Raw genomic sequence first — 20961 nt, forward strand, 5'->3', positions numbered from 1 at the left:
ATGGGGACTTGGACACATCTCGCAGCGCAAGGCCTTGTGAATTCGATGAAGAAGGAGAACAGTCACCAAACCAGTCGTGAACCGGCGGAAAAAACGAACTATAATCATAAAATGATTCTCAATTACTTTCATTTAATGGGATGTACTGAAAAATTGGATGTCTCACGAGCTCAAAAAAAGTCGCCTTAAAATTGCTTCTCAACATCTCACCCACCATCAAGCAACACGCAGTCATAAACAGTGCTTTTTGTACCGAATCATCACGGGAGATGCGCAATGGTGCCTACACATCAATACGAAGCAAAGAAAGAAGCGGATGGCTCCAGGAGATATGCTAAAGCCGAGAGTCAAGCCGGATCTTGATCTAAAGCAGATCATGATATGTGTTTGGTGGGACTGGGGGCATGGTGAACTGAAAATACTCGGAAAGAATGCCACGGTCAATAAAGAGCTGTACATTGACCAGCTACACCGCGCGAATGAGGCTATTCGACTGAAAAGACCTGATCGACATGGTCGAACCATACTCCTTCACCACAACACCAGGCCCCATGTTGAACAAGTCGTCACTGCCGCTCTTTAGCATCCGCCGGACCTTGCACCGACCGACTACCACCTTTTTCGCTCCCTGCCAAACCATATGAAGGGCGTTACCTTCGATAGCAAAGAGGTCCTTAAAAACTGGTTGAACAACTTCTTTGACACCAGGTGATCGAGAGGTAGGAAGAGTTTGTAAACAGCAACAGCGAGTACATAATTGATTAATTGAGTTATTGATATAATTATTGTTTTTTGTCTAAATAAAAGGCTTCGGTAAAACGCTACGAACTTATTCCTCAACCCAATACATACATACTAGTATATTCAGAATATATTCCAACTCCAGTGTTATCAGGCAGATACATTGATATGTATATATGTATATACATATACTAGCAAACCCGGCCCCCTTCGCTGGGCACACTAAAATAGAATAGATATGGTTTAGAACAGAAAATATATGGTTTTCATATTATTTATTTCTTTATTCTTTATTCAAGTGCTTTGTTTTTGAGTAAATATAAAATATAAATTGAAAATCAGGAAGAAGGAAGATTGTTTTTAAATTTCAAATCAACGCATATGAATAAACAATCGTCTTTTTTCCTGATCATCCATGCATTTTTCGTTTCAATTTATATGTTTTATTAAGCATTGGAGCTTTTTTAACCATTATCCATTTATATTTTTCAAAAAAAAAAAAAACGAAAAAAATTGTTTTTACCACGAACACATAATTTCATTCGGATTTCACATTAAATTCTCAAATTTCGTAAGAAATTATTCACTGTTCCAAAATCCATTCCAAAAAAATTCACAAACAATTTTTACATGTTGCACTTACGTTTTTTCCTTATGGCATCCAAATCAGAAAGAAATATTGACACATTGTAACTCACACTGTCAATTTGACAGTTCAGTTCCGCCCCAAGCGTTAAAAAAGTAAGCAACATTATGGCTGGCTGAAAAAAACGCTGTACCCGTTGCCACTGCTCCGAATTACAACCAAACTTTACGAAACCCATTTTCAATACTTACTTAACAATGTGTGTAAGTTTGGTTCAATTCGGTTCAAAGACACAGCGGGTCCACGTTTTGGCATATATTTCGAGACCCTAGTCATCAATAGGTATGAAAATTACCCCATATTAAAGCACTTATCAACAGCTTTCGATTGATGCCCATATTGTACATACACAACCAAAAGTTATCCGGGTCCACGTTTTGACCTATATCTCGAGACCTCAGTCACGGAGCGGCATGAAAAATACTCTGTACTAAAGCATTCACCAACAGTTTCAATTTGATATCCATATTGTACAAACACATTCTAGGCTCCACGTTTTGGTCTCTATCTCGAGACCCTAGTCACGGAGCGGATGGAAATACTCTGAACTAAAGCATTCACCAACAGCTTCCATTTGATACCCATATTGTACATACACATCCGAAGATTACCCGGGTCCACGTTTTGACCTATATCTCGAGCCTTATCCACCAATAGGTATCCAAACTATACGGAAACCATCTTCAATACCTCCTTAACAATGTGTGTAAGTTTGGTTTAATTCGGTGCAAAGACACGGCGGGTCCACGTTTTGGCATATATTTCCAGACCCTAGTCATCAATAGCTATGAAAATTACCCCGTATTAAAGCACTTATCAACAGCTTTCATTTGATACCCATATTGTACATACACAACCAAAGGTTACCCGTGCCCACGTTTTGACCTATATCTCGAGACCCCAGTCACGGAGCGGCATGAAAAATACTCTGTACTAAAGCATTCACCAACAGCTTCAATTTGATACCCATATTGTACATACACATCCAAAGGTTACCCGGGTCCACGTTTTGACCTATATCTCGAGCCCTATCCACCAATAGGAATCCAAACTATACGGAAACCATCTTCAATACCTTCTTAACAATGTGTGTAAGTTTGGTTTAATTCGGTGCAGACACGGCCGGTTAGCGAACACACACAAAAAGTTGACTTTATTTTATATAATTTATCGTAATTTTTATAAAAATAATTTAAAAACAATATTTAAAATGGTGTATGCAAAAATATGTGTGGCAACATTGTGTCGATACAACCAAACACAAATCGATAGATTGTGTAAATTTGCAGCCAAACGAAAGCAGTGGTTTTCTACGGGCACTAGTTTGGCTCAATTTTGTCTATCTCACTATAAACAAACAGGTTATACGATAACGTTGGTGAGTGTAGGCACCATAAAGTTGCAATTAGTGGTGCCGTAGCCATACCGTCATAGCCGTAAACATAACTATAGCCGCAACATTACAGCCGTCATGCAGTAACCATAAACAGCTGATATTGAAGTATAAGTAATGACAACATTTGCATTTTGCATTAAAAACAGGGATAGTTTTCCCCTTGGTCAATCAATTTTTCGTTGTTCATTTCTAATATTACAATTTTTATCGCAAATATCAAAATAAATGCAAAGTATTATACAGCTGCTTACGGTTACGGGGGAAAAACAAAATTTAAAGCTAAATACACACCAGGCAACCGTTGAAGCAACGGTTGCAGCAACGTGTTGCCTTTGTTTAAGAAACACGTTGCGACCGTTGCTTCAATCTCAGTATTGTGTATAACTGTGGTGCAGGAAAGGTACAAGCGGAAGATACGTAAAATTAAAATTTTTAAATGATCGACGAAATACGAAAAATTACTTCTCTTATTATAATTGAGGAACTTTTGTACGAAAATGAGGAAGAAGAGATGCAACAAAAGAAGAGAAAGAAAAGTTGGTCCAAAAATTGGCTTTTAAAAAAAATCGAATTTTCGAACGAGAGGCTGCTGAAAGAATTGAAGGAAAATGAGCCAGCGGACTATAAAAATTACATGAGGATGGACGAAGGCCTGCTTAGAAAATTGTTGGACTTCGTAAAGGCCAAAATAACGAAACAAGATACCATAATGAGAGAGGCAATATCAGCAGAAATTAGACTGGCAATAACTTTGCGGTATCTTGCAACAGGAAACTCTTTTTCGGATTTAAAATTTTTATCAATTTTATTATATTCATTTTTTAATTGTTCGTATGCTTTTTTTCTAAAATTTTTATTTTTATATTTTTCACTACATATGTATATCTAACAGCTCTCTCAAATTTTTATATTCGTTAGTAAAATTAACATAATATTCATTATTTTCAATTGCCATTTTTTCCTTTTTCACTTTATTTTACTCCGCACGAACCTTCTTCTTCGCTTGTTTTCAACGAACTGAACGAGTAAAAGCAGTAAACAATGATACACACGAAGCAACGGTCGCAGCAACCTATCCCAAAAATCAAATTTATTTGATATTTCAGGCAACGGTTGCAGCAACACGAAAATCAATTGGCAACACAGCTACACACGAGGCAACGGTTGCTTCAACATGGCCGTGTTGCTGCAACGGTTGCCTGGTGTGTATTTAGCATAAGATTTTTTTCAGTTTGTGTCCTAAAAATCCAAATATCTTACGGAACCCAATTTTTTTCCAAAATCAAATGTAATCCATGTTACTCGTGGATAATGTAGTTTTCGAATGGTGAAAGAATTTTTAAAATCGGTCCAGTAGTTTTTGAGCCTATTCGTTACAAACAAACAAACAAACAAACAAACAAACAAAGTTTTCCTCTTTATAATATTAGTATAGATAAGCATGTATTATATTATATTAGTTTTGGGAAAAGAAATACAATAGTTTCTCTCGTTAAGTATCGATCAAACAATTTAAAGTTTACGCTCGATGTTAAGGGGACATTTCACACTAAAAAAGGTCTTGTGCTGTTTTTTGTTTGTCAACAAAGAGAAAATTCGGTACATTTTATAGTTTTTCTTTGATGAAGGCGAAAATGCAAGCCAGGGTACTGAAATTGTGAATGGTGTTCATGGTGGCAATGCGGTAACAGCTATTTTTTAATTTCGGCTTTGTCGATTCCCCTCAAGCAGTTTTGATGTCAATAATGTCAAAAATGTCGGTAAAATCACAGAAGTAATCGATGTTGGCCGGCAAGCTAGTAGTCGTAGCATCGTCCAAGAGCTAAAGATCGACCATAAAACAGTTTTAAATCATTTGGGCCATTTGACGTAAAACTAATGGGCGTCTTTTTCCATAAACTAATATTTCGAGTATGAACTAAATAGAATAAATAAATGCGATTTTTTATCTTTGATGTTGAATGTCCAGTGTCGACTACCACACAATTTGGCATTTCGTGTACGCAGAGACCTCCGAATATGGACCAATTGTAATATATTGGTAGCCACTTCAACATAATCTGACCAAAATGCAATAGAATCCGTTTTACTGAAATAGCTACAATATAATTTGTAATGAATATATTAAGAATCAAGGGTAGCGAAATTATTGAATTTAGTATTTATAAAGGGGTCCGTTTGCTCAATCGACTTTTCAAAAATATATATACATAATTACAAACTACCCAGCATACCCACACATTTTTTTAAATTACTTAAATTTGCATAATTAAGCTATTGTTATTGCCGCTTCAGGGCATCCATCCGAATAAGCGCGCAAAAGTTCTCGATCCACGCGAACAATACCATTGTCCCACTTAATATTTTAATATTGACAACATGCATAAGCTGATGAAATAGGTCGTTGATAGATTAATGAATGCTAGTGGAAGATATTATCATTTGTATGCGAGATGAAATTAAAGAAAAAAACGAAAATCTTTAACAAAAAATGTTTAACAATGTAAATTAAAGCGAGTTTTGATTTAAATCCAAACAGAGAACGCAACTGATTAACATAATCAGCGCGCTAAACTAAAAGCAATAAAGCAAACCATCTAAAACTAGCAAACTACCCAAAAAAAGGTTGTCGGAGTGAATGGAAAAGTAAATGTCAAATTGTGAAATATTAAAAAAAGCAAACATGAATATAAACAAAAACTTCGGACAGCTTAGATAAAACTGAATGGTGCGCAATTTAGTGGGCAAGTTGATTAGCAGCCAGAATGGTAGTAAAACAATGGAAGCAGTAGTTGAATGAACCCCATTTTGAATTTGGCCCAAAGCAAACAGCATTTTGGTAGAAAAGTTAAGCTTGCAGGTCATTAAGTTGTTGGCGGTTTGAAGAAGATATCGTTGTGGTTACTACTGCCAAACTCAATTTCAATGGCAACCACACAGGAGCAACCACTAGACCATGCGGGCGGTGAGATTTCAAATAAACTGTTGCACACAACTACATACAAACGTGCAAACATACGCTTGCAGAATGTACCTACTCCACGTACGCATTGTCGCCAGTTCTAGTGGCATTGCTTACCAAACTTACTCCCATGCAAACCACCTACTTACATTCATGCATACACATGCACAACTGCGAGTTCATAAGTATATGCATGCACATCTATGTACTCTTATGTTCTTGTCAAGTAGTGTCGTGCTGTTGCCAATTTTGGCATTTGTAGGGGTCTCAGCAGCTGCAATAGCAAACGAGCTACCGAAATAGCTGTAATAACTGAACAATTTCTAAGCAACTTCCACTCGTATATCAATTCATCTTCGCTCCACTCACTCTTGGCCTTTAGTTGGCCGTTTGCTCTTACTCACTCACCAGTTGTGCACTTGTTCGCGCCGAAAAGTTTACAATATTGACGAGATTTGTATGCTTTGGCAGTGCATTTAGATTGCTCGCTATGACAGCGCTTTTGCCTGTGCCTGTGGGCCCAATAACCAGCATCGGATACGATTTGTTGATGCAGAACTCTTGCCAATAGGTAATTTGACCAGATTCTTTTGTCGGTACGATGAGCTCACTGATGATGGCATGCTCTGGGAAAACGTTTGTTGTTGCGGTGGGGTCATCACTGGACTTTTGCCAGGTCCACCAGTTTTCCACCTCATCGAAGCGGTAGTCCATGAGTGAAAGTTTCTCGGGAAACATTTGACCACGATTGAGGGAGAAATACTTTGGGCGGGGATAGTCTTCATTAGAGCCGTAGAGTATTTTGCGGATAAGCGCATCGAAGTGCTTTTGGCCGTCAACTGAAATAGAGAAGTTAATAAATAAAGGCAGTATGGCGTGCAAACAATTAGTCATAATCTTGATACGAAGATAATTAATACGCATAAGAAAAAAAAAGTAACAAAACATATTAAATCAACTTATTTATAAACATAATTAAGAAGTTTAATGAAAGAGTGTTTAGAAGAAGCAAAGTCAATCTTACAACATTCTTAACTGGCATTGAATTCGATCATGATTGGTGGCCTTATGCTTCACTACGGAAGGAATAAATATACGAGTATATCTTTTGACGCGTGTATTCCTTGTGTACAAAGTTCTTGTAAAGCCAATATGGGAAAAAATCTAAATTACGAAGGGCTTTAGATTAGGTATTAAATAGAAACTGTAGATATTTCAAAATGATAAGTAGGCATCTAGAGTAATATATGTACGAGTATGGGGTCATGAAAACGAAGGAAACTTAGAGCAACGCCAATGAAAACATTATTGATAGGTTCGACTCGCGATGAAGGTTGCATATTCCGTTTTAGAACGTACAAATGATGTGTAGAGCAATTTAAGAATTTAAGAACTTGACAAATTCTATACTGTTGCGCCTCACAAACGCTAATACGTAAAGGTCACCTACTGATGAATGACAAATAAATGAATTATTTTTTAAAGAAAATGACTAATTCTAATAAAAACTGTACAGCGTCCGGGAGTCGAAGTGTAACCAACTTCAGACTGCTCGCGCAGCTGATGCACGTGCATCAGCTGCCTGTTAGTTGACTAAATGACAGTCCAGAGTATTGTTAAAAAGCGCGTGGAAGCATTTTGCCGAGAGTGAAAAAAAGAAAATCAGTAATGGATTTCAGACGTAATAGTGTGATTTCATTATATTTGGCTGGAAAATCATAACCAGCGATTGTTCGTGAGCTCGAGCACTTTAAAGTAAATAATGTTTTTGTGTTTGGCACCATTAGTCTTTACAATGATACTAGTAGCAATGTAAAACGTCCTGGAGGTGGTCATCAGAAGACTGCAACGTCACGTGAAATGGTTTAAAATGAAGAAAGAAATAACTGAAAATATTTCACCGTAGCATCCAACGCATACTAAAAAATGATCTCAAAGTCTAATCTTACAAGATCCAAAACGCGCATGATCTCACACAAAAGCAGCTACAAGTCAGACTAAAGAGAGCGAAGGAGTTGCTTCGCGTGGCCGAGAGCGGTCAATTTCGGAATATTGTGTTTTCTGACTAGAAAATTTTTCAAATTGAGCAATTCGTAAACCCCCAACCGACTTTGACCAACCATTCACACAAGAATTTGAGTCATCGGTTGGCCAATGGCGCTATCCAATCGTTTTCATCGAGCCTGGCATCAAGGCAAATGCGAAATATTATTGAGAAAGTGTTGTGGCTTTGAAGCCGTGGGCAGACCATAATTTCGGTGGCAGATCATGGACGTTTCAGCAGGACTCGGCACCGTCTCACAAAGCTCGAGTGAACCAAGAATGGCTAAAAAACAACGTTCAGAACTTCGTAGCATCCGCTCAATGGCTTCCAAATTCACCAGACTCGAGTCCGATGAATTATTCTCTTGGGGCCATTTTGGAGAGCAAGGCCCAAACTAAATGTCTCAAGGCACTGAAAAAAGCCATTGCTCGCGAGTGGGCTAAAATACCTGGAAGTCGCATTCGGGCAGCATACGATTCGTTTATGGACCGTCTTAAGGCCACAGTCAAGGCAGACAGACGGTCATATTGAGAAAAAGTAATTTTATTATTAGTTTTGTATTATTTTCACACATTATTTACTTTGAATTGAATAAAAATAATTTTCCAAACTAAATTTATGGCATTTTTAATTGGTTACACTTCGAGGGCCGGATACTCTAATATGTAATAATAAAAATAATACAATAATAGAATAATAATAATTTGAAAGTGTTTATCATTGGGAGCCAAATTGAAGGTTTTGAAAGATTCCACCAATGGATTTTCAATTAAGACCGTATCCGTCGTAAACTACGGAGTTCCGGTTTTCTTGTTATCATGAAAAAAAATATATACGAGGGGTGCCTTTTATATTTCGGGATTTGGCCACCCTGGTGTTGCAATCTGACAACTGACAGCTATATCGCAAAGTTTGACATTTTTTGGCTTTTACGTACTCAGAACGTTTTGAAATACCAGCGCTATTTGTGTTGTTTACAGTAACTTAAAATATTCATCTCGGTCCAAAAATGGAATTAAATCGTGAACATTTTCGTGCGATTATTTTTTACAACTTTCGACGTGGATTAACTCAGCAACATGGCATGGATGAACTTAATTCATTTTTTGGCGATGAAGCTCTATCAAGGATCAGTGTTTATCGATGGTATGGTGAATTCAATCGTGGTCGTAGTTCACTCCAAGACGAATTTCGTGAAGGTCGTCCAAAATCAGTTGTTGTTCCGAGAACCATTGATGCTGTGCGCGAACTGATATTGCAAGATCGTCATGTGACCTATCGTGAGATTGAGACAATCTTTGGCATTAGTGGGACCAGCATACATTCAATGTCGCATAAACATTTGACTGTCAAAAAAATTTGTTCGCGTTGGATCCCACACAATTTGTCAATCGCTCAAAAAATGGGTCGTGTCGATTGGTCGAAGGAAATGCTCAAAAAATACGATCGCGGGGCTTCGAAACATGTCTATGACATCGTGACAGGTGATGAATCATGGATTTACGCGTATGAGCCCGGAAGTAAACAGCAGTCGACTGTATGGGTGTTTCAAGATGAGCCAAATCCAACAAAAGTTGTTCGCGCACGAAGCACTTCCAAGCAAATGGTCGCCTGTTTTTTTTGGAAAAACTGGACATGTCGCAACCGTACCACTAGAACAACGCAGAGCAGTAAATTCAGAGTGTTACACAACCATTTGTTTGCCAGTTATCTTCCAAGATTTTAGGAAAACTAATCGCCTAAGACGGATCACTCTTCACCAGGACAATGCGAGCTCTCACACATCGGCTCAAACTGCATTTTTGAGCACCCAAAACATCGAATTAATGGGTCATCCGCCGTATAGTCCTGACTTGGCACCGAATGACTTCTTTTTATTCCCGTACGTAAAAAACAAACTGAGAGGTCAACGCTTTTCGAAACCTGAAGAAGCGGTTGCGGCATTCAGAATGCATGTTTTGGAGGTACCTCATTCAGAGTGGCAAAAGTGCTTCGATAATTGATTCAAACGCATGCAAAAGTGTATAGATCTTCATGGAAAATATTTTGAAAAACAATAAAGTGATTCTCGATGATTAAATTTTGTTTTTGCCCTCTAATCCCGAAATATAAAAGGCACACTCGTACATATACATATACAGTACATATTTCGCTTTTCTTTCGAGTTTCTCCTCCTATTTGTGGTGCGCGCCTTAGTGTTGTTCCCCAAATGGTGTGACCTACTGTTTTGAATCAACTCCGAACGGCAAATGGTTTTTTATGACTGGTTTTTCATTCCAGGAATATACAGTACTATCTCGATAATCCGCACACGCGGTAGTCCGGTCACATCTATAATCCGGACAACTGCTAAATTCGGACAGTTTAACATTTTTTACTCTATAATCCGGACATTTTTCAAATTTGCTTCGCAATATGTACATACATATGTATTTTAATTTTTAGTTTGCTTTGTGAGTTTTTCGTAAAATAGCGGTACTTTAACAACAATATGGTATATGTATACGAAATGCAACAGCATAAATCACGCGTTGTGTTTATTCTTTAGTGACAAACTGAATTGAGGGGACATTATTATTAGGAAAATAATAATATAGAAGAAGCTGATTCTGATTGAACCATAGTTGAAGCGGTAAATACTATAAGTAGCGGTGAAGCAAAAAATATTTTTTCCAAGGCTATACAATGGGCAGAACAAATTGACGCTTCGGCTATGGATATTTTAGTTTTAAGACTGCAGATAAAACTGCAGATAAAATGTTGCTGGCGAACTCGCAGCAGACCAATATTAATAATTTTTTTGAAATAGTACATACTAAATAAAAAAATGTTTGATTATGTACAGATGTACATATTATTATGTACAGATGTACATATATTGTACTGTATTTAATAAAACTCTTTATGTACGTACATATATCTGAATTGCGTTATGTTCATTTCAAAAAAACAACGTTTAGTTGAAAAAAAAATCATCTATAATCCGGGCACCCCCATAATCCGGACGACCCCTAACATTAAGGGTGTCCGGATTATCGAGATAGTACTGTATTTTGATTTAAGGAATTTCTCGATTTTACGAGTTAGGTGCACAACATAAAAATCGTTATATTGTACGTCCCCTGCAATATCAGTTCTAGTAAACAGAAATCAACTAACTTAGAAACCATGGCAAGGGAAATAAAAGATAATCGTTGTTCATAACCATACTACCACGTCTACAACCAAGGAGATAATTATAAAACCATGTATAACGGATAAGGTAGCGGCAGGCTCAGTCTTATGCTCGCGAGAGGAATGAATAAGGAAAAAAAATATAATGGATAATATTTTATTCGAATAATTAAAATTAAAAATAATTGGTGCGTACACTTCTGTTAGGAGATTGGCCGAACTCCTCCTCCTATTTGTGGGGTGCGTCTTGATGTTGTTCCACAAATGAAGGCACATACAGTTTTAAGCCGTCTCGAATGGTATATATTATAGTAAATACACTCGGGGGTTTGCCATTGACTGCCTAGAGCCGGCCGCTATTAGAACATTTGTTTCTTCATTTTGGTGTTTCACGGAGATTCGAACTTACGCCTTGCGAATGGTAGTCACGCACCAACCAATTAGGCTACGGCGGCCGTAACACTAGCTTCACATTCTGTGGAATCAAAACTAGTTTACGAATGCCTTAATAACCTAGACCAACTTAGTGCAACAAATAAATTTGTACTTTGCTGGGTTCCGGGTCACTCTGGAATAAAAGGTTCTGAAATTTCTGAACTAGGGCGGGGTCGGCAGTAGATTTTGACGATGCAGAGCCATACTCTGATATCAACTGGGTAGAAGCTATATGCAGGGTAAATAGTTGGTTGAATACTCCAAGAATTACCCATTGGAAAGTCACAAAAGAACTACGTCAAGTCAAAAAGACCTTTTACCTATAATAGGAAACTACACAACACGTGTAAAGCAGGCATCAGGAAAATAGTTGGTTTTCTGACAGGAACTACTATTTAAACTAGACTCTATCTGGAGGATGATGAAACCACAGAGAATATCTTGTGCAACGGTGTTGCATTGGCAAAGACAAGACTGCACATCTTTCATCGAGATCAAATGGATCTGAATGAAATCAAGAATGCTCCTGTTGCAGATATTCTTAAATTTATCCGCAAAGCTTAGCAAGTGAGTTGAATAGAATTTAATGAAAGAATATGGCTTTCAACTAATTCCCAACTTAAAGCAGGAAACATGTAGGTTAAATAAAACCTAATGTAATGCTTTTAAGGTAGTAGTGCCAGTAAATATGAATAGGAATACTCCTAAATTCTGTAGTAGAACAAAAAAGATCTTTGAGGATGAGTTATCGGCCATTGGGCACACTACAGACACAAAATTGTTATTATTGCGTTCATAAACGATCAACAATTGAAAATCATTGGGAATACTATCGATATTTTTAGTCAGTAGCCACAAGCTGTATTTGTTTTAGTAGCTGAATTCGAGTCAACAAATTTACCATTGAATATTTCTATGCTAGTAAGATAACGTATCAAATCAGGAAGTACCAAAAATATCGTAAGTAAGACCGTACATGTTTAAAGGGGTGGCACAAAGTGATTGCACCATCTAGCAATATTCAATATTCGTTTATTTAGACCGCGTTCACACAGGACCTTTTTTGTTACTTCATTTCGTAACTTGTGGAAGAGGGGAAAACGAGGAAAGGAGCGAGGCACCGAGTGGCTCGTGCTCGGTCTTCATATTTTGTATTCTCGTTCTTCTCAATGATGTTGTTGGTTGCAGACAAAAAACGAAACCAATTGCAAGCAAAGGAATTGCCGTATATGAACGTCACGAACTCCAAAAGAGAATTTGCAAAGTTGAAGCAACAAAGTTTATCCTGAGTATGCGGCTTAAAAAAGTGCGCGGAGAATATCGTTATGAATAAAAACAAAGTTTATGTGGCAATTCTTATTGCTATAGTATTGAAAATAAAAAGAAGAGGGAAGGAACAAAAAAGAATGTTTGGATGCAGATCTTTTTTACCACGTTACGACTTTTTCTTCAATAACCTAAATTCACAAGAGAACATACCAGCAGGCTGGTGCAAGCATGAGGGGTCTTCACACCGAGCTCGTAGTATTACGTATATTTGGTTTTTGTAAGTCAGCGCCAAAGCAACGAGTACTGAAACGCCGAGGTGACAGGCTTGGCAATTTGATCGATAATTGGCAAAATAACAAGCAGCTGTTTAACAATTGACATTTAATGGGTAGACGCGAAACTTAGGTTTAAAATATCAAAAAGTGAAGCGAAAATAATTCTGTGTGATTCAATAGAAAATGTACAATTTTAGTGATTTTTATACAATTAATTGAGATGCATGCGAGTATATAAATTTATTCACCTTCAATCAAAGTAACTTGCTCCGCAGCGCTTTTTATTAATTGACTAATATTTACAATTTTTCTCGATATATTTCGGCATTTTTACTATAATGCTAATAAAATTACTATAAATTAGCCACATTACTCACAGTAAGACACAACTGCCAAAAAACAAACCGCCCAGGTAAGAAAATTGGTGGGAGTAACCCTATAATAGAAAAAGGTGTGCGGAAAAGGGAGATCCTTTCGCTATTCCAAAAGCAGGTCCTTGATAAATGGACTAACACGGATACCTGCAAAATAACTAACCAGGTGTGGCCCAGTTTTAACAAATCCAGAACTAGTGAGTTGTTAAGCACGCCACGAGCAGACATATTCAAAATTACGTCCACAATAACCGCCCACTGACCTTTGGGAGAGCATGCCAGGAAGATGGGGTGACCGTACAACCATAGATGTAAAAGCTGCACTCAAGAAGAGTCTTAGAAAACAATCTTTCACTATCTGTGTGAGTGCCCAAGTTTGGGTGCTCTACGACATAGAACGCTGGGGGAATTCTCGATGGTTAACTTGAAAGAAATTGCAGAAAAGACGCCATAGGCAGTTTCATAGTCAAATCAAAATTACTCGACTAATAAAAAGCAATGGCTCTCTACAAGTTTGATACACCACTGGCATCTTTTGTGCTTCTTGGGTATGAACTGTGCTACTCAGACCTATTCAACTGAGCTTTGAAAAAAAATATGTAACAATTTAATTAAGAAAATAACTACACCAAAATACACACTTTATATTTTTAATGGTAACTGGGGATATGGATAAAAAAACAAATATGTAATAAATACCTGTTAAAGCAGATCCATAGGCCCAGGCAAGGCAAAAGAGAAACGTTTGCTGGAACCACACTTGATTAAATGATTTGTGTTTTTCCAAAAAATGGTAGAAAAATCGTGAGAACATCTGAAAAGAAAGTGTGAATTTGTTTTTCATTTGGTTTTTTATTTTTTGCAAATAATGGTTTGAATTAGATTTTATGTAATTTTTAAGAAAGATACATTAACCACAACATGGTTTCTACTTTAAAATATACCAAAGATATTGTTAATTTTCGGAATCAAACATACTCATAGACAATGAAAGCTATAGCCTGTACCATCAGACAAATGAACGGAAATTTAGTATTAGAATAAAACACCTGGGCGTGGGTTTTATGCGATCTTTATAAAATGTACTTATGTCGGATATAAAAGGAAGCGGAGACCACGAGTTTACTGCAAAGAGGTGTGACCCAGCCCATTTTTCAAAATTTTAATACACTTGCCTCGTAGTTTTATTTTTGGATTAATCAATTGTACCTCATGTAAGAAAATTTGCTTCATTTATAGCGGAGATATCAAGTTTCTTTTCGCTTTCTTTTTAAATTGCAATTTATATGGAGGTGGCTGCAGTTATTAACCGATTTTGCCAATTTAAATACCAACCAACCAACTTGTGTACCAATCTTTTTTGAGAATATATATATTAATTTTTGTTCGCACGACGGACACACATGGCTAATTCTACTCCTTTCATCATTCCGAGCCTCATGGTATATATCGTCCCCTTAGTATAACAATAGCCTATGTGCTCATATGCTATTATTTTTTTATTGAATTTTTGGATTCTCCATCGTCGATTTTATATGTGGTCAAAATTTTGTCAAATTCTAGTTCCACAAAGTGGGTCAAAACGTCAGTCAAAAAATAATAAATATTTACATACATAACGAGATTTGAGTGAGAGCTACTTTCGACAAAAAGTTTGAAATTCATTTTCTCAAAACATCAAAAAATTTATAGGCTATTTTAATACTAAGGGGACGATATATTCGGTTAGGGAATAAGTTAATAGCGTTTTATATTTTCTTTTTTTTTACAACGATTTGTTTGCTTTTTGGCAAAGGGTAAGTATTCCAAGGGAAAATTCGATAGAACTCTTTCTGCCCTACAAAACTTTGTTAAGTGTACTTTTGAGTAATTTATTTATTAGTTGTGAGGCTTAGAAATGGAATACCTAGGAAGCAAAAATCAACATTTTCGACGCCTGCTCTTCTTTGCTTTTCCTCGAGGTCAACCCGAGACCCTTGCGACGTGTATGTGTCATAGGCGAGTCTACAGCATAGATATGGTTTGTAAAGTTTAAAAATGGAGCCTTCGATGTCGATAATACGTCGCGCAGCGGAAGGCTTTTTGAAATCGATGAAGAAGAATTCGCTAAACCTGTCGTGAAATGGCGGAAAAAATGAGCCGTAATCATAAAAATGTTCCCAATCACCTTCATTTACTGAAAACTGGGAGCCCGCCATCGAGTTGCACGCGCTTTTTGTACCAAATCGTCACGGGGGATAAGAAATGGTGCCTATACTTCATTATGAAGCAAAGTGCAAAGAGCGTCAAGCCGGATCTTCATCCAAAGAAGATCATGGTATGTGTTTGGTGGGACTGGAAGGGGATGGTGCACTGGCAAATGCTCGAAAAAAATGCCAGATGCTACACTGCGTGAATGAGGCAATTCGACAGAAGACACCTGATCGATATTGTCAAACCATACTACTTCACAAGAACACAAGGCCCCATGTTGCACAAGTCGTCACTGCCGCACTCCAAGAGCTCGAATGGCGAAAGGCGTTACCTTCGATAGCAAAGAGGTCCTTAAGAACTGGTTAAACAACTTCTTTGACATCAGACCAGACGATTTTTGGCGGAACGGCATCAACAAATTAGTCGAGAGGTGTGAAGAGATTGTAAACAACACCGGTGAGTATATATATTGATTAACTTATTGATGTTCTTCTTTATCTGCCTGTCCACTGGTGGATCTTGGCGGGCACATTTATTAATAAAAATTTATTATATTTAAATTATATTGGCAATAAAACTGGAATATGTTTCTCTGTCTTGGGCCATGTGGATGAGTTCCCCCTATGTCCCTTTTTCCTTCTGTTTTTCTCTCGTTTATTAGTTGGGGTAATTCATAGCTCCACGAATGAGGTGTCCCAGGTAGGCTGTTTTGCGGCGTTTTACATTTTGTAGCAATTCTCGCTCTTTCCTGCATCTTCTGAGGACTTCTACGTTTGTAGTCAGTCCAGTATTGATGTAAATATTGTTTTTTGTTTAAATAAAAGTCTTCGGTAAAAACGCTACTAACTTATTACCCAACCAAATATTTGTACCTATGTGAGCAGGTGTTAATAACGATATAACGTCCGCCTGTCAAAGCCGTTGTCGAAGAACAGGCATTCGAGCTCAGCAGTTGTCCGCCATCGTGATAGGTCGCATGAGGTTTTTCTAATTTAATTTAATTTCCTATACTTTATTGCCAAGCACTTATGAACTTTCCATCTTCAATTAATATTTTGTAATATCCATTACTTTTCTTCAAATAAACTGGTTACAGGTATATGTCTACAACTGTCCTTTATGATGCTGCATACAAGTGTTATATGAACAAAATTAGAATACTCTTGTATGTGTACTAGTTCGTGCGGGAAAAAATAATAATTCTATCAAGATTATCCTTTAGTTAAATGACAGGAGGATGTGGAATGAAGACCCAGAAAGAGTCCGAAAATTTAATTTTCCCGAAATACTTTGCTCGGAGCTAATTAAGCAATTAAAAAAACTAGACACACAAAAGCCCTCTTCGCATCTTCATATTTTTTGAATACCGATTACATCAAAAGTATTTTCCGCTTTATTTACTATTTTATTTTATTTATTTATAATATTTTTTTATTTACTAGCTTTTTGCCGTTTTACTGCAAAGAACTTTTCGTTTTTTGCCACGCTTTCTTCATGACAGACCTTAAAAGAATGTGTAATCACAAATTTAAATGACTGAGATATCAGCTAATAATAGGATTGTAAATGTATTAAATGTTATACAAATATTAACGGTCAGGTCTGCAATTTTTTTGGAAATCAATGCTATCCATTTGTATTACAAAAATTCGCACTATCGCCCATTTGTTGAATAAAATTTTCTAATATTATGAAGGAAATATCTAATACTTATGGTAGGTAGGTAGGTAAGATGGCAGGAGTACCTTGCTTTTCTTAGAAAGAAGTTGTGTAGTTTCCCTTTAACGACGGCCAAGGGGATACCGATGTCTGGAAGAGGGCAGCGGGATTCGGTTCTGCCGCCCCCTTCCTGGCAAGCTCATCGGCAATTTCATTTCCCTCTATATTCCTGTGCCCAGGAACCCAGATGAGGGAAATGTTTCCTGCACGTTCGAGGCGTTTAAGTTCCTCCTTACAGGAGTTCACGAGAAGAGAGCTGCAATACAGCGACGACAGTGCCTTGATTGCAGCTTGGCTATCGGAAAAAATATTAATGTCTCCCTCCCAATAGCGATCCCGAAGCATTTTGCATGCCTGCAGGATCGCGAAGACCTCTGCTTGAAAGACGCTGCTTGTCTCCGGCAGTTTATAGGAGACCGAAATGCTGGCTGATTTGGAGTAGACCCCCGCTCCCACTCCAGACTCCATTTTGGATCCGTCAGTGAAAACAGAGGCATCTATATCCGCAACAACTCTCCCCTCTTTCCAATCTTGCCTGCTCGGAAAGATAGCCCTAGCACAACCCTCAAAGGGGAGATCTGCTTCAAGATGCTGCTATGCCCTACAGGGAGTTGTCTCCAAAGGCCAAACTCCTTCAGTCTAATAGCTATATTAGCCTTCTTAACTGGATTTTCTATGTGCAGCTTCCAGTGGAGCTTGGGGTCAAGTATTACACCAAGATACTTGACTTCCGATGAAAGTGTAAGACACTGGTTGTTAAGTCTAGGAAGCTTAAAAGGTGGAGCCTTGTATTTTCTGGTGAATAGCATCAACTCCGTTTTGTCAGAGTTGACTCTGAGACCGCTACTGGCGGCCCACCTGCTGAGTGTAGCCAGTGCACCTTCCAAAATTTCAGCCATTACTGATGGGAAGGGACCTGAGACCATCAGGACCAAGTCATCTGCATATGCTACCACCGGGAAATGGGCATCAATAAGGATTTTTAAGGATTCGCCTGCACATTCAACCCACTCCCCGTTCTCTCTTTTGACAAGAGTTTTACAGGAGTGGTCCTTGGATAGGATCCTGCTGAGTCTGGCCGAGTCTCTTACGGATTCGATGGATTCGCAGTACTCTTTCCAAGAGTTGCGCTTCGCATCTCTAATGGCTTTCTTATAAACTTTCAAAATTTCCCGGTAATCTTGAAAGTTCCTTATTTGGTAACATTTGTTGAAGACTCTCCTAACCTTCTCTTTCAAGTCGGTCAGCGTCTTGCTCCACCAGGGAGGAAAGTCTTTCTTGCTAAAGGATACTGGACAGGCCACTTTGAAGGCAGTCTGATAGGACCCTTCTAAGTGTCTAACTTGCGTGTCCAGTTGCTCCTTAGTGGTAGTCAAGAACTTACTCCTATTCAGCTAATGCTTATAGTTTCGTGCAAAAATGTTCAATTTTTAATTAAATGATTTCTTGTGTTAAGAAGATTAAATGATAAAGAATACAATTTGTACAATTTGTACGACTTCCAGGCTTTTGTTTGTATGTATGTTTTTGCAAAGTGCACAATACTACCTGAAAAAACTTTCTTACCAAGCACAATGCTCTTGCCACTTGTCAATACTACAAAGAATTGTATTTAATCAGTTTAATGTGCAAATAATTCCAAGTTATTGGAAATAAGTACGAGTGATATGTCAAGGAACGTTCTAGTCAAGTAGACGGAAGCAAAAAATTAAAAGGAATTCGATGATAAAAATAAATCAGAAAATATTTATTTTTCAAGACATAAAGAGAAATCACAGCACATTGGTTTGCTGTAAAACTATTTTCTCTGATTGTCTACGTCCTTTCTATGATATTCTTACAATTAGATTAAAAAAAGTGTTTTAAAATGAAAGTTACTTAACTACCACAATTGCGGCAATAGTTGACGGCATTGGCTAGAGATGGACACAGAGTTGAGTGACGGAGTAAACATTTTAAAAAAGCTAGATTGGAAGTCTGTATTCCAATATATGCAAGCGTGCCATGTGCGACATTCTTCAAATATCCGAAGCCTTAACATTTTAGTTGAAAAAATATAAAAAAATCTTTGAAGAAATGTTATTTCCAAATTCAGAAATATATTATTTGCTCAAAAGTTTAAATTTAGTATTACATTTAAATGTGTACTCCAGCTGACTACCAAACAATGTAATACTACTATTCATGCTTCTGTGTTTCAATTTACGCTCTTATCTGTGACTTTCGGGAATATGTATTCATACCTAAGAGATTTCGAAGTGATATTCTGCAGTATATTTAATATTTTTTGTACTACACTTAACTACTTTTGAGTAGTCCATATTTGCTAATTTCTGAAATACAGTCAACTATATGTATAAGTAAATATAAACTGGTATATGAATATAGCAGAGTTTTTTGGAACTTATTCAGGGGTTTGCGAAATACTTTTAGATAATATTACGTATCCAAAAACTCCGGCTACAAAATAATTTTGTCAATCTTACAAACAACTACCCACCTTATATTGATACATCGGTGACGGCTCAACCATTTGCTTGCATTCCTTTAGTATAGTCAAAGCAGCTGGAATCAGCCATTCTGCCATATCATCGAATAATGTCATATAAATTTCATTCAGTCCTATCGTATCTATTAATACTGTCAAGAAACTCTTGTGAAATGTACGCCAACCCAGTTGTGATGGTTCCATATAGATCATGCCACAGCGGGACACAGTAGCCGGGGACGCCTGTTCCAAATCGGCTGGCTCAAACATCATATTCATTGTTTTAGTCATTTGTATAATTTCACCAGACATGAGACAAAGTTTCTTATTATCATCCAATACTGTATTAAGATTCTCGATCCACACAGCATCGACGGGTCCATCAAATAATACCCAGTGACGTTCAGTTGTCGATGCGGTGGCCATTTCACGATACGTTTTAGCCAATACGCCATCATACCATTCATGCGAAACCGGATCGAAACGACCATAAAGTTGACCCATTGTGATCGCTTTTGGGTTTATGATACGGTAATTTACAGGATACTCATCCAAGGTGGCATCAGAATCGGCGTTAACACAACGCAGAGATAAGGCAAGAATCTGTGAGGGGATACGAGTTAGAAAAAAAATATTAGGATTATTCAAAACGAAGTATGTATATGCATTACACCGTACCGAAGAAAAAAGTTCTCTGTCCACCCCTGAGGCAAGATAATTTCAAGAATTTTTTTTCTGACGAATATAGGGTCGTTTCTTTTGTATTTTTCGTTATATCTTCGACATCTATAGTCCTATTTTAAAAGTATTAAGTATTTTTGTTTTTTTTTGTTGTTTCAAAGTATATTGATCCCAAGCACCCCGTTCTGGTGCTTATCCTTTATATCTCAGTTCTTATCGTCCTAAGGTCGGTAGGTATAAAATAATCTCTAACTGAATGATGTCTGGAATAATACCACTACTACTCTCATACTTTGTTTTACTACAAGTTTTACTATTCATTTTCTGTGTGAAATGAATCTTTTGAATTCGATGTATCTATTGCCGTTATCTTTCGTGTTTGTTATTATTGAAGGTTTTGGGGATTTTCACTCCCTTCTGGACCAAATCTATCTTAGTATTTAATCTCGAGTGCTTCGCAATTTGAATATTTTCGATATAGGCTTTTTAAGACCTTTTTATGCAAGAAATGTACCTGCCATGAGAGCCTTGACCATTTAGAAATCTTTTGAGATTGACTTTGTT

The 20961-nt window shown here is 37.3% G+C and overlaps 1 protein-coding gene across 1 annotated transcript in view; it reads right to left on the bottom strand.

The window, feature by feature from the left end:
* Nucleotides 1-20961, bottom strand: part of LOC129240668 (dynein axonemal heavy chain 3-like) — a 319983-nt gene that overhangs the window by 149091 nt on the left and 149931 nt on the right. Inside the window, exons 35-37 of the mRNA XM_054876599.1 lie at nucleotides 19729-20319; nucleotides 14016-14130; nucleotides 6154-6584 (exon numbers count right to left, since the gene is read on the bottom strand). Of these exons, the coding sequence (XP_054732574.1) occupies nucleotides 6154-6584; nucleotides 14016-14130; nucleotides 19729-20319 (1137 nt within the window). The remainder of the gene's footprint in view (nucleotides 1-6153; nucleotides 6585-14015; nucleotides 14131-19728; nucleotides 20320-20961) is intronic.

Source organism: Anastrepha obliqua, chromosome 3 (assembly GCF_027943255.1).
Source record: "Anastrepha obliqua isolate idAnaObli1 chromosome 3, idAnaObli1_1.0, whole genome shotgun sequence".
In the NCBI taxonomy this organism is placed as follows: Eukaryota; Metazoa; Arthropoda; class Insecta; order Diptera; family Tephritidae; genus Anastrepha; species Anastrepha obliqua.